Source organism: Erythrolamprus reginae, chromosome 5 (assembly GCF_031021105.1).
Source record: "Erythrolamprus reginae isolate rEryReg1 chromosome 5, rEryReg1.hap1, whole genome shotgun sequence".
Classification (NCBI taxonomy): domain Eukaryota; kingdom Metazoa; phylum Chordata; class Lepidosauria; order Squamata; family Dipsadidae; genus Erythrolamprus; species Erythrolamprus reginae.
Genome location: NC_091954.1, coordinates 23124283 through 23139549, shown reverse-complemented (window position 1 = coordinate 23139549; position 15267 = coordinate 23124283). Strand labels below are relative to the sequence as shown.

At 43.2% G+C, this 15267-nt stretch overlaps 1 protein-coding gene across 6 annotated transcripts in view; it reads right to left on the bottom strand.

Moving 5' to 3' along the window:
- Positions 1 to 15267, bottom strand: part of LRRC20 (leucine rich repeat containing 20) — a 176008-nt gene that overhangs the window by 130635 nt on the left and 30106 nt on the right. Inside the window, exon 3 of one of the 6 annotated variants that reach the window (XM_070752225.1) lies at positions 15201 to 15243. The exons of 4 other annotated variants lie outside the window; for them this stretch is intronic. In XM_070752225.1, coding sequence (XP_070608326.1) covers positions 15201 to 15243 — 43 coding nt within the window. Of the gene's footprint in view, positions 1 to 8712; positions 8785 to 15200; positions 15244 to 15267 lie in introns of those variants that run through there. One more of the 6 variants, XM_070752226.1, reaches the window with a different exon arrangement.

The window sequence follows — 15267 nt, the reverse complement described above, 5'->3', positions numbered from 1 at the left end:
GAGCCAGAGAGACGGCTCTTAACTCTAGCCAATTGATTGGCTTGGAAGCTTCCTCCGGGGACCACGTGCCCTGGGCTATCATCCCCTGGGCGTGGGCGCCCCATCCCGATAGACTGGCGTCTGTGGTGATGACAAATTGATCCGGGCACCTGAAAGGGGATCCTTTGTCCATGGCCGGAGACTTCCACCACTTGAAGGATCTGCGAACAATTGGTGGAATGACAATGCGACGGCTTGAGTTGCTGTGCCCCGATCTCTGAAAGGGTAATAGGAGCCACTGTAGTTCCCTAGCATGAAGGCGAGCCCAGGGAATGATGCCTATGCATGACACCATCTTCCCCAAAAGGGAAGACAGGGATACTATGGAAACTGAAGGTTGAGATAAAATGCATGAAATTAACTCCCCTATACTGATTTTTCTCTCAGGAGAGAGAAAGACCTGGGAGGATTCTGAATTAATAACGGATCCCAGGTGTAAAATGGATGTGGAAGGTTGGAGATGACTTTTGTCAAAGTTGATGGAAAATCCATGGTCCTGTAGAACTGACATGGTGACAGAAAGGTCTGTTTTCACTTTCTCTAGGGAGTTCCCATGAATCAAAATATCATCAAGGTAACATAAAATGTGGATGGGAGACGCCCGGATATAGGCCGCCAGAGACCCCAAGAGCTTTGTAAAGACCCGAGGGGCCGAGGAAAGGCCAAATGGCATCGCCCTATACTGGAAATGCCTGCCCTGAAAGGAGAAACGTAGAAATTTTCTGTGGCATTTGGCTATAGGAATATGGAGGTAGGCCTCAGTGAGGTCTAAAGAGACCATGAAATCTCCCGGGTGGATGGCGGCCAAAATGGATGATAAGGAGTGCATCTTAAACTTCCTATATTTGATGAATAGGTTCAGCTTCTTTAAATCCAAAATAGCTCTCCAACCTCCGGAGGATTTTGGAACCATAAATAGGATGGAATAAAAACCTAGACCCTTCTGACCGGGGGGAACCGGTTGAATGGCTCTGATGGACAATAAGTGAGAAATGGCCTCCTCCATACGGTTACAATCTGAGGAGGACCTGGGAGAAGGGCAGGAAATAAAACGTTTCGGGGGGGGAGAAGTAAATTCTAAAAGAAGGCCTGTTTGAACAGTGTCAATGACCCAGGGGTCCTTGGAGGTGAGACGCCAATTAGAGGCGAAATGGGCTAGACGGCCACCTATGGGAATCGAGGAAAAACTACCATCTAGGTTTTTTTGAAGCCCTGTTAGAGGACGCTCCCCTTTGGAAACGAAAACCTCTGCCCCTGGAGTTCCTACCTTGGGAACGAAAGCGGGGGGAATACTGACCTGGAGATCTCTGATAGGAAGCCGCTTGATCTTGCTGACGCCCTGGGCGACGAAAGGACTGCGTTTTGGTAGCCTTTTTGGTGGTTGGACCCAATACTTTCTTCTTGTCCGTGGTTTCCGTGAGGAGTGGATCCAGAAGATCCCCGAAAAGAAGGTCGCGCTTTAAGGGTCCCAGAGATAACTGCCACTTCTGACGTACTCCTGCTTGCCAAGGGCGAAGCCATAGGAGTCTTCTTGCCGTTGTAGAAGCTGCAATAGACTTAGCAGAAAATCTAGTAGATTGTAAAGTGGCATCAGCCACGTACTGAGCAGCTGCAAAGACCTTGTTGAAGTCTTGTTGACCTCTCAAGTCATCGGGAGGAATATGCTGTTGAAGTTGGCGAAGCCACAGAAGCATGGCTCTGGAGAAAAAGGAAGCCGCTGCAGAACTTTTAATGGCCCAGGAATCTGCGGTGAATCCTCTTTTGAGCATCTGTTCAAACCGCTTGTCCTCTGGGCGGAGGACTTCCTCTGCTTCGCCTGGCACAGCAGCCGCCGAGTGAAGGATCTTGACAGGTTCATCCGGTTTAGGAAAGGAAAGGAGCTCCTCATAGGAAGAGGAGAGTTTGTACAACTTTTTGTCCTTGGTTGTGGGATTGAGCCCAGAGGCTGGGAAATCCCACTGCTTAAGTAAGGCATCTTTAAACAATTTAGGCATAGGAATTACCTCATTATCCTCCTGTTCCTCTGTGAAGTAAGGTAAATTCTCCTCCGGGGGATCAGTGGATGTGGAGGCCTGTTTCTCCTGGGCCGCCAATCCCGTAGAAATTCTAGCTTTGAGGAGGAGAGATTTGAACAATTGAGAGGGAAAAATAGTAATTGGAGAAGGAACCTTTATTTGGGATTCCTCATCATCTGAGAGGCCTTGAAAGGGATCCTCATCCTCCTCCATATCCTCATATTCGTCTTGAGAGGAATCTGATTCATCCTGAATAGGAGCTCTAACCGTTGGGGAAGAACCCAAGGGGTGGGAGGGACGAGGAGGAGGAGGAGGTAAGGGAAGCGCATTGATGGTAGAGAGTTTAGCATCAATGGCCTTGGATAACACAGAAAAAATAGATTGGAATTCAGGAGGTAAACTAGAAATATCAGCAGGAATGGCAGAAGAATCCCTGAAGGCCTGGGAGGATCCTGGCTGGGAGGAATCTTCAATAATATCTGGTTCCTCTGGACCTACTCCCCATAGGTTAGGTTGGGGTCTGTCTAGGTTTGGCTCATCCAGAGATAACACAGTGACCCCAGAAGAAGGCAGATTAGAAGCCTCTGGGGGGCCATGACTACTGAGTACTTGGGCCTGTACTTTCAAACGCTTTGCTGATTTGTCATGGATTTTTTGTAGGGCTAGGTCCCTTCTCTTCTCGGCCCTGGTGACTTTGGTCGAGGGGCGGGCCCCTGAAGAAGAGGAGGTTGAGGCCTGGGGGATACTGGTAATCTCATCGCCTGTAGGCCTGGCCTCTCTGGGACCTTGAGTGGTGCCTCTCTTGGGAAAAGTAGCCATAGTCTGACAATTAACAGAAGACAAGGCTGAGCCAATAACTGAATAATTAGGGAGAAGAATTTCAAAGACTTCCCAAGAGGAATGGATCCTGCTCCGAGGCCTCGGAGCTGCTGAGACTTGAGGGCAATCTGGGCAAACCCAGAGTTCGTGTCCCCAAATACAGCGTGGCCAGCCTCCCTAAACTTTAATTAAAGTAACCAAGGCACTCTGGTTGGAGGCTTAGCCGGTGGAGAATTAAGCCTGAGCGTCCCAAAGCCCACTCCGGGATCCAAGCGGTGGACTGAGGCCTACGCGGCTGGCAGAAGGCCAACACGAGAGGCCTAAATTTAAAAAGGGCGCGAAGGCCTTCGCGCCGAAAAATCGCTCCGTAATAGAATTCTTAAAGGGGAAGCCATCGACTAAGTCCAGGAGACTAAAACAAGCGTCTCACTCCGCAGGAGGTATTTCTTAAGCCCTTTAACAATAATACTATAATAAATCAATGAAGCAATACTTGCACCAAGACCTCCAGGCCAAAGGATTAAAGGAATCCACAAGCGGCAGCGGGGATCGTAAACGGCAAAACAGCCGGGGGAAAACGAAACCGCAACTTCTCCCAAAGGAAAAAAGCCGAGCCACAAACGGCTGGCGCTATTAGTGCAAGTAAACAAATAAGGATAAACAATTCTTACTACTTTTGAAGGAAAGATCGAAGGGAAGGTGTTAGAATGTTGAACGAGCTATCACAATACAACCGCAGGATATGCGAACTGAGCGAATTCTGGGGAAGGGGCGGATCCAGCAAGCTTTTTTAACACTAGGCTCAGTTCCACCGGATTGGACATGAGCAACCCATGTGACTGCTGGACCCGCTCCTTCAGTACGGAGAAATGAGAGCAAAAAGGAAGGAGAAACAAATGAGAGAGAGAAGGGAGGAGACGGAAGGTACACAGAAATGATTGAAACCTGGAGGAAGAGAATGAGAGAGAGGGAAGAGAGAGAGAGAGAGAAGTGGGGAGAAAGAAAGAAAAGGGAAAGAGAGGGAGAGAAAGAGAGAAGTGGAGAGGAAGGAAGGAGAGAGGGAGGGAAGGAAGGAAGGAAGGAAGGAGGAAGAATGAAATGAACGGAGGGATGGAGGAAGGAAGGACTTTTTGGGGGGTAATTTTTTTTCTCTCAACATACATTCAAACGATACAGTGTCCCATCTAATTTTCCATGAATAAAATGCAGTATTTTGTTAGTAACTAATATCAATCATCAAAAAAGTTGCAAAAGTTTTTTTTCCCTAATTTTGTCATCCAGTTACATACATTTTCTTTTAATTAAATTCCCTCCTTAATGTTCAAGGCTCGCCATGAAGGGACATAAACAGTACCGGTACACAGTACAGGTTCTACCAGAAATATGAAGACACCAAAGGGTTCCCCTGAAGAAAAAAGGTTGAAATACGCTGCCTTAGACAAAAGAGAAATGAAGGGGGTGACTCGGAGAAATAATCTATGAACTCTAGCTCCCTCTAGTAGTAGTCTGCAACACCTCAGCAAATCAGACATAGCTCAATTTATATTGCCAACCTAACTGTTTTGGACAGAGTCCTAACAATCTTTTCATTTTCTCTTTGAATAACCTAAGTTTTATATATTTCATTTTCTCTGAGTTTAGCGGTTGTCCTGTTTTATTTGTAGGCTCTGTAATATCATCAGGGAAGGAGAGAATTTAGTTTGTTGATTGTGAAATACACTGGTTTTGGCTTGGCTTGCCGCAGTGATGGGATGTATCTCTTGGTGTCTGTTGATAGCCAATTTGTCAGAATGTCAAATTCCTTAGCAAATTTGGATTAGTTTTGCTTTTATATATACATACTTTCACAGCTGAAATTGGGAAATTTATGCTGTATAATCCTGGAGATTTCAAATGAATTAATACTGACTGCTGATCATGCATCACCAGAGAACAGCCAGCTGAATTCAATTCTTTTCAAAATGTAATGGAAAAATGCGGCTAGCACTGTCCAGATCTATTCTCACCAAGTACTGAAGTTAATAATTTTGAGTAGAACAATGAAAGAATACAGAAGGGTTATGAGAGAAAGGGCTTAGACGAGAATATAATTGCAAAGCTCGGTTTCCAGGTGTTTCTCCTCTTTGGATGCCCAATTCTTTGCAAAACAATTATCTGTTATTTAATGTTGAAGTCATGAGCTACCACATTACACTACAGTGACCTGGCAGGATGAGGGAACTTCTATGATTTCTGTTCCTGCTGTTAGGCACCGTACATTAGTACAGGTCATGTGCTTCTCTTTTAAGTCAAATGGATTCTGCCTGCCTACATACATATGTTTCACCCCTTTCAGTTAGACCCAGGTCAAGAAACTGGCTCCACAGTAAATATTGGAAAACTATCCATGTAGGCTACCACAATAGAGTCTTGAAACCCTGATCTGAGGTTCTCTTCCTTCCTTCTCTTTTACTAATGATGCCGAACCTATTGCGTGCACGCCACAGATGGCGTGTGGAGCCATATCTGAGGACACAGGAGGAGTTGCCCCATATCAGCTCCAGAGCACATACATAGGCTTTCCTGAATCCTGTGGATGGTGAAAAACAGCCCAAAAGTTATATTATATTTATATTATTAGATTTCACTTTTCAGTTATATTATTAGATTTGTATGCCGCCCCTCACCGAGGAGTCGGGGCGGCTCACAACAACAACAATACAATACACAGAGAACAAATCCAATATTAGATTAAAAAACTAAATTTAAAACCCATAGATATTAAAAACAATCATTACTGCACAATCACACCATTCTCATGTATTACAGTCAGGAAAAAAGGTGTGGGGGAAGAAGAGATAGTTATTCCCCCCATGCCTGGCAACATAGATAGGTCTTCAACATCTTGCGGAAGGCAGGAAGAGTAGGGGCAATTCGAATCTCCGGGGGGGGAGTTGATTCCAGAGGGCTAGGGCCGCCACAGAGAAGGCTCTTCCCCTGGGTCCTGCCAAACGGCATTGCTTAGTCGACAGGACCCGGAGAAGGCCAACTCTGTGGGACCTGATTGGCCGCTGGGATTCGTGCAGCAGAAGGCGGTCCCGCAGGTCTACAGGAAGTCTGGAGGCTTCAGGGAGGCCTTTTGCGCATGCATGGGGGGATGGGGATATCAGCACATGCATGTGGGGAACAGTACAGGACTTTTGTGCATGCACACAGGGGGGGCATTGCATTATAGATGTGCACATGCAAAAAAAAAGTGTTTATATTTCCACCATATAATAATTTTATGGACCCTATGGTTGTCTATGTCCTAATCACAAGCCTAACAAGTAGATGTTTATTTACAGAGCTTCCTTGAAGCTTCTTAATTATTTTAATCTCTTTTTTCTTTTTTTTAGAATTAAGTGTGATATTGGAAGAAATCCCTCTGCCCTGTATCGGTGGGGATGGAAAGATTCCCCTTGTTGCAATTGTGATGCTGATATTAAACATATTGTGCAAGATTGTCCACAACACGCATTATTTGGTTCCCTAGAACAGTGTTTCCCAACCTTGGCAACTTGAAGATATTTGGACTTCAACTCCCAGAATTCCCCAGCCAGCGAATGCTGGCTGGAGAATTCTGGAAGTTGAAGTCCAAATATCTTCAAGTTGCCAAGGTTGGGAAACACTGCCCTAGAAGATCTGCACACAAAGCAACACCAGAGCAATCACCTGGAAAATCAAACTGGACACCCAATTATGAGGCTATCGTGATACTCTCATAGAAGTTTAATTTCTCTTCTTACATCTTACTTACTGCTTTACTTATGCTTCTTGGTATCAAGCCTTTTCTATATTAAAGGAGGGGAGGAAGAAGAAGGGAGGCAAAATTTCTGTTTTTCTAAGCCTTCTTGGAAAGCCAGCAGCTGAATTGATCCACTGCACTCTGCTGCTCCATTATTTATTCAATAGCATCTTTCTCCCCTGGGAATCTTTCACTGGTTTTCATTGTGATGCTCTGTTGGGACAATCAATAACACCTCCTCCTTCTTTTCCCCAACTTCACTGCCTGTTTTCCTTCAGTGACATCAGTCACTCAGCTCCCTATATATATAATCTATTTGTTGTTCTCTTGGCTACTTGAGATATTCCTAGGAAACTTGAAGCTCAAAGTATCAATGCTCTTTCTGTCCTGTTTCTTTTTCCAAGTCCAACTTTCAGTTTTAATCTGCACATACACACGCACGTGTTTAATTTTATACACTTGACTAGATCTATAAAGTACTCTATTAACATACTGTATTCAGAGTATAGGATGGGCCTTAGTTTTGGGGGAGGAAAATGGGGGAGGGGGGTCTGCCTACCAGATATTCATCTGGCTAGTGTCCTTAGTCTGGTCAGCTTCAGCACATTATTTTATTACCTGGTTAGGGCTTAAAAAACCTTTTTCAGAGGGAGTAACAATGAAAACAAGCCTGAAAGCCAGGAAGCTTGTAGCACATTGTTAGGGCTGGGGAAAAAAGCTTTGAAAAAGCTACATTAGGACTATAAAATGCACCCAAATTTTCAGCTTCTATTAGGAAGGAAAAAGGTGCATCTTATACTCTGAAAAATACGACTTTTCTGGTCTGCCTTCTAATCTGATTCTTCATCTGATGATCATTCTCTTCTTGCTTGTTACGTAACTGCAATGATCCTCCAAAGAGGCCACTCAAAGAAACCTGTGCGGTTATTTATGATTTTGCAAATGCTTCATCATTTGTGCATTGCCATGGGAAGTTGATCTGAGCAGCTCATGGGCAGAGATATTCATTGAACCACCTGTCATGAGATTGCCACATAATCAGTTTTATCCCAGAGCATCAGAACAATCATTTCTTTCCTTTTTCAATCTTTCTTGGGAAGGAACAGAGTTTGACTGCAAAACCTATTTTATATATCGGAACGTTATGAAAACTCCACTGTTGGTAATTATAATTCCAACATTCATCATACATATAAACAGATTTAATAACTTCACCCCCCCATAGGGTTAAGCATTACAACATCCCAACCCGTATCTATTTTTAAAAAATCCATAAAACATGTTTTTATCATTTCAAGATACTATAAAACATCACTGTGCAAATAAGTCCACTATCCAACTCATTCTAATATCAGTTACTGTAAGGAGTCCCTGCGGATTTTACTCCACTAGTTGCTGCTGACTATAGGGTCATAGGTCAAGGACTACTATACTATACTTTCAATGGATTCAAGGATTTTTCTTGCCTGTGGAGTTGGTTTTGGGTGGTGTAATAGTGAGACAATGCTTGGATTTTGGAGCAAAATAATTTTGACTGGCTCCTCAACCAAACCTAAGGATTGCCCAGAACACCAATTTCAGAATAATTATTGGGGGGGTGGGGGGGTGTATGCTAAGAACAGCACTTTCAGAATTGTTACTCTGTGTGTGTGTGAGAGAGAGAGAGAGAGAGAATGAGATAACACCTATTTGCAATGAAGAAATTTAAATATTTCTTAATGAAATATGCAATTGAAAAATATAATTTAAAAAAAACAGAGACAGAGAGAGTATGTTGTAATTGCATCTTCAAGCCAGCTTCAATTTTAATATTTTTCTTGCCAAAGTTTTCAATATGCTTCCTGATTTAATGGGAAACTGCTCCACCTTCTGGAGCTCCAAGCAGAATAGTGTATATGTCTGTTTTCGATGAGAGCAACTGATGCTGTAGCACTTTTGAAGTTTACAAAAGATGGGATCTAAAAAGTACTGTCCGTCTCTTGATCAGCTCATTCAGCACGGGCAATCCTCAACTTACAACTGTTCATTCAGTGACCATTTGAAACTATGATGGAACTCAGCAAAGGGACTTACAATTGGTTCCCAAAGTTACGGATATTGCAGCGCTCACAAAGTCATATGATTGCGATCAGGGCTCTTGGCAGCCGATTCGTACCTACAACGGGTTGACAAAATGTTCATGATCATGTGGTGGTCATTTTGTTTGCTGGCTTTCTCAGAAAATCAACAGAGAAACTTGGCAAGTAAAGTCACAATGATTTTGTTTTTCTGGTGGCCTGCCCTGCCCTCCTTCCACATTCTTGCCTAGAAAGACTTTCTAACCTTCTATTACACAAAAAGGTTAGGGAAAAGAGCAAGGATGCTGAATTGGAGAAAGAAGCTTGGCTCATTGAGAGCCGACCTTCCTTTCTCAAGGTCAGTTCTGCTTGTTCTGTGTCCAGAATGGAACTGACCAGTCTTTTTCAGTAAGCAGCTCTTTCACTTCATGAGCCCTTGTGGTGTAGCAGTTAGAAGTCAGTATTGCAGGCTACTTCTGCTACCTGCCGGCTGCTTGCAGTTCAGCAATTTAATTCTCACCGGGCTCAAGGTTGATTCAGCCTTCCATCCTTCTGAGGTATGTAAAATGAGAACCATAGGTTGACTCTGTAAAACCACTTAGAGAAGGCTGTAAAGCACTGGAAAGCGGTATGTAAGTGCTATTGTCAGCAATCGGAGTAACGCACCCACTGAAAGCAGAACTCCGAGACAGGTAGATTCCTCAAAGAACATTTTTATTGGATACATCATATCGGCACAGCTGGTGAAAACCAACTCTAAAATGTCCCCCGGTTTTCATTTAATTAAAAGAGCAAAAGTTCCCCCTCTCAGATGTCACTGGTCACATTGTCCAATAAATATAGCTGACAGGCTGTTTGGTCACTCCTCTCTTCCTTCAACTGCCACCTGTTATGATGACTTGGGTTTCCACACGAAAACTTTTTGTTTTGGCGGTTAGCCAGGCTATCTACTTCCCCCTCCCTTCCCCCTCTCAGGCTTCATGGCAACCTGTGAGGCAGCACAAGATGGTTTCAGCCAGATTCGCTTCAGAGTTGACAGTTGTTTTACTATTATTATTATTATTATTATTATTATTATTATTATTATTATTATTGTTGTTGTTGTTGTTGTTGTTATTATGTCAGTACAACACAGCAAATGAGATCACTATGCTGGATTTCGTATTTCATCACCAGTCGGGCGCTTCCCAAGCACCTGGGACTGCGTGATGTAGCGGCGAATTATGTTTGCCGATCCCAGTAAAGCGGCCTTATGCAATTGACAGATGGAGATTTTGTCAATTCCGATGGTTTTCAAATGTCCGCTGAGATCCTTTGGTACTGCGCCCAGCGTGCCAAGTACCACTGGGACCACTTTCACTGGCTTATGCCAGAGTCGTTGCAGCTCAATTTTTAGATCTTCGTATTTCACTAATTTCTCTAGCTGCTTCTCCTCAATTCTGCTGTCTCCTGGGATTGCGATGTCGATGATCCATATTTTCTTTTTCTCCATGATCACAATGTCTGGTGTGTTATGCTTCAGAATTCGGTCAGTCTGAAGTCGGAAGTCCCACAGTAGTTTTGCTTGCTCATTTTCGGCCACTTTTTCGGGCTTATGATCCCACCAGTTCTTAGCCACTGGTAATTATTATTATTATTATTATTATTATTATTATTATTATTATTATTATTATTATTTCTATGCCACCCTTCTCCTGAAGCTGAGGGCGGCTTAAACAAAACAAATACAATATGTGAGAAATCTAACATTTAAAATATTAAAAACATAAAATCTAAAACATGTAAAAAAACTAAGAAATATCTCATTCTAAACCCCAATTCATTTAAAACCAATCATTCATATTTCACACTAACATACTTTTATCCATTCAATCATAGACCGGGGTAGATATTAAAATTCAATATCCTCAGGCCTGTCAGCAAAGGTGCGTTTTTAAGGCTTTACAAAAAGGCTGGGAGGGTGGGGGCAATGAATCTCCGGGGGGAGTTGATTCCAGAGGCCGGGGCTACCACAGAGGAGACTCTTCCCCTAGGCCTCGCCAGGAGGCTTTGCTTGGCTGACAGGACCTGCAGAAGGCCGACTCTGTGGGACCTGATTGGCCACTGGAATATGTAAGGTAGAAGACTGTCCCGCAAGTAATCTAGTCCAATGCCATGTAGGCCTTTACAGGTCATACCCAACACTTTGAATTGCAATTGGCAACCAATGCAGCTCACGGAGCGCTAGAGAAACATGGGCGTATCTCGGGAGGCCAATGACTGCTCGCACGGCTGCACTTTGCACCATCTGCAGTCTCCAAACATTCTTCAAAGGTAGCCCCATGTAGAGAGCATTGCTATTCACTTTGCATCTGTGCTTGAGAGGGCCAGGACAATGGTTGTTGAGCAAGGTGATCATCATCATTATCATTATCATTATCATTATCATTATTTATTGATGCCGCCCCTCTCCGTAGACTCGGGGCAGCTAACAACAATGATAAAAACAGCATGTAACAATCCAATACTAAAACAACTAAAAACCCTTATTATAAAACCAAACATACACACAAACAAACATACCATGCATAAATTGTAAAGGTCTAGGGGGAATGAATATCTCAGTTCCTCCATGCCTGACGGCAGAGGTGGGTTTTAAGGAGCTTACAAAAGGCGAGGAGGGTGGGGGCAATTCTAATCTCTGGGGGGAGCTGGTTCCAAAGGGCCGGGGCCGCCACAGAGAAGGCTCTTCCCCTGGGTCCCGCCAATGACATTGTTTAGTTGACGGCGACTCGGAGAAGGCCCACTCTGTGGGACCTAACTGGTCGCTGGGATTCGTGCGGCAGAAGGCGGTCCCGGAGATAATCTGGTCCGGTGCCATGAAGGGCTTTATAGGTCATAACCAACACTTATGGTTATGATCATATGGCTGATAGGCTTAATAACTGCAATGACTTAATATTATAAAAGTAGAATTCACTGCAGACATAAGTTGAGGACTACGTGTCTGAAATACAGGTAGTCCTCAAATTATGACCACAATTGGGACTGGAATTTCGGTCACTGAGTGCATGCAGTCATAAAGCAAGACACCCTAAGACTGCCTCACTTAGTGACCACAATGCCAGCAGTCATTAATTCCATTGCTAAATGAGAATCATGGGTTAAGCAGAGGGAGTGCTTGTGTAGGGTGGATGGGGGGGGGGGGACAGGACAGTCCAGGCTGCGTATAATTTGGAGGAAGGGCTGCTGCATTACTGCACAAAGCCTCAGCCACTTCTGGAAGTCTCAGCTATCCCAGCCTGGCCCAGCAGTGGAGCATAAAGCTACCACAATTAGGAAACCTCACAGCCCCCTCCCCTCCAAGCCCATCTGACCAAGAAGCATTCAGAATTCCCGGGCAGTTCCCTTCATCGTCTATGTCCTCTCCCTCTCTAACTTTTGGCTGCCCTACCCAATGCCACTCATCAGTGGCAGTGCTGGCACTGGGACTGAAGTAGAGGTTTCCAACTGCACTGCCCCCGTACCTCTAACTTCGGAGCTGCTGCTGCTACCTAGGGCTGCAGTATAGGCTAGTCGAAGGAACACAGGTCAGGGGGGAGATAGATGGATGGGAAGAGTTACAGCGCTTCTACAATCATAAGTGGGGGCAGGATGCCAAAGCACCCAAATTTTGATCATGAGTCTTAGTGCGCACTGCATCAGCTATAGGTTCAGGTCCTAAGCCCATTTTTTTCAGCTGCTTCATAATTTCAATTGTGAACGATTGGTTATAAATTGAGGATTACCTGCATAACCAAGTCAACATATGTTCTGTCGGGCTCTCTGGTAGACTCCTCCCAAAAATTCACAGGTACAAATTTCAGACACACACACGTTTGAAAATTCAAAACAATGTCCTTTATAATGAAAATTCACTTAACCTAAGCCCTCTTTTGGTATAGCAAAGAGCACTCGTCTCCCAACAAACTGGTAATTTGTACAAATCCCTTATCAGTTCTGTGATACTTAGCTTGCAGCTGTGAGGCAATTCACAGTCTTTCTTCTTTCACAAAGTGACACACACTTTGCTCTGGTTTAGGTTCAAAGCGGGGGAAAATCAGCACACAAAAGGTCAAAGTCAGTAAAGCAGTCACGAAACACAACGATCAGATAATCCTCCACAATGGCCAAACCCACAGGCTGCTATTTATAGCAGCCTCACTAATTACCACAGCCCCACCCAACCACAGGTGGCCTCATTTTCTTTGATAATAATCTCTCAGTTGTTGTTGCCTATGCATCGCTCTCCGCATGTGTGGCTGTATCATTAACTCTTGTTCTGAATCCAAGGAGGAGCTAGATAATTGATCTCCTTCTGAGCTGTCTGCCACACTCTCCTCCTCCCTGTCACTCATGTCTTCTTGGTCAGAGGAGCCTTCATCAGCAGATTCCACCGGGGGCAAAACAGACCTGCAGCATGTGGATGTCTCCCCCACATCCACAGTCCTTGAGGCAGGAGCTGGGCCAGAGCTAACCACAACAACATATGAGGCATATTCATTTACAATCGTATGACAGTCATACCCGACTTAAAAATAGCACTCCGTTGGCTATATTCCCAGCAATTCCTATTCAGAAATACACTACTAAATGGGATGCTATCCAAACTGTACAATACTTTGAATTCAATTCCAAAGAGAAGCTTCAGAATATTTGGGGGTGTATTACGAACATAATAGTTGCCTACAATTCTTTAAAACAGATGTGTTTCCCTCCCACCCAGATCGCGTGTCAGCTACAATCCTTTAGAAGGCATAAAATTGATAAAACATTCACCACCTTAGGGTTCATTTGCTACAATAATTTAGAATAATCTTGTATAATATTCAGAATCTAAAAGATAATATTATTATGATGGTCGGTTGAACAGTCAGCCAGACATTTAGATTAGATTTGACATTTTAATCCACCTATCGAATCCTCATTATTATTAGTTATTATACAATAAACTTGTATGCTGCCTAATTCTCAACAACTCTGAGTAGCTTAATCAAATAAGTTATAATAAAATCAATAAAAGATTAAAAATAAAAATAAAGATCAAAGACTTTCACAGCCCAATCTACCTCTAAAATAAATTATGTGGATAAAAGAGACACCCAGGGAAGCGACAGTGAAAGCACCATATAAAATAAATAAGCAGATAAGAAGAATCCTACAGAACTGGGCCAGCGATGGGCTGCTCCTGCTTCAGCCTGGTTTATTGCAGAAGTGTTGTGCACATGAGCAAGCATGCACATGAACATGTAACAATGAACCTATTACTGAACTGGGCCAAGGAAACCTTTGCATTAGCCAAATATATTCATTTTAAAAGTTCACAAACATGGATAGGAAGGTGATGGTCTGTCCTAACTTCAAACAGTCACAGTGAAGAACTATCTATATTTAAAATGATTATTTATAACTCCTGGTTTGTTTAGCGAGAGATGAGTTAAATGTTATTTATTTATTTATTTATTTATTTATTTATTTATTTATTTATTTATTTTTGTGAGTGACATAGGGGAAGGTTTGGTAGGGAAGGTTTGCCTATTTGCCGATGACTCTAAAGTGTGCAATAGGGTTGATATTCCTGGAGGCGTCTGTAATATGGTAAATGATTTAGCTTTACTAGATAAATGGTCAAAGCAATGGAAACTGCAGTTTAATGTTTCCAAATGTAAAATAATGCACTTGGGGAAAAGGAATCCTCAATCTGAGTATTGTATTGGCAGTTCTGTGTTAGCAAATACTTCAGAAGAAAAGGATTTAGGGGTAGTGATTTCTGACAGTCTCAAAATGGGTGAACAGTGCAGTCAGGCGGTAGGGAAAGCAAGTAGGATGCTTGGCTGCATAGCTAGAGGTATAACAAGCAGGAAGAGGGAGATTATGATCCCGCTATATAGAATGCTGGTGAGACCACATTTGGAATACTGTGTTCAGTTCTGGAGACCTCACCTACAAAAAGATATTGACAAAATTGAACGGGTCCAAAGACGGGCTACAAGAATGGTGGAAGGTCTTAAGCATAAAACGTATCAGGAAAGACTTAATGAACTCAATCTGTATAGTCTGGAGGACAGAAGGAAAAGGGGGGACATGATCGAAACATTTAAATATATTAAAAGGTTAAATAAGGTCCAGGAGGGAAGTGTTTTTAATAGGAAAGTGAACACAAGAACAAGGGGACACAATCTGAAGTTAGTTGGGGGAAAGATCAAAAGCAACATGAGAAAATATTATTTTACTGAAAGAGTAGTAGATCCTTGGAACAAACTTCCAGCAGACGTGGTAGATAAATCCACAGTAACTGAATTTAAACATGCCTGGGATAAACACATATCCATCCTAAGATAAAATACAGAAAATAGTATAAGGGCAGACTAGATGGACCAGGAGGTCTTTTTCTGCCGTCAGACTTCTATGTTTCTATGTTTCTATTTACTTACTTACTTACTTACTTACTTACTTACTTACTTACTTACTTACTTACTTACTTACTTATTAGATTTGTATGTCGCCCCTCTCCATAGACTCCGGGCAGCTAACAACAGCAAAAAGACAATAT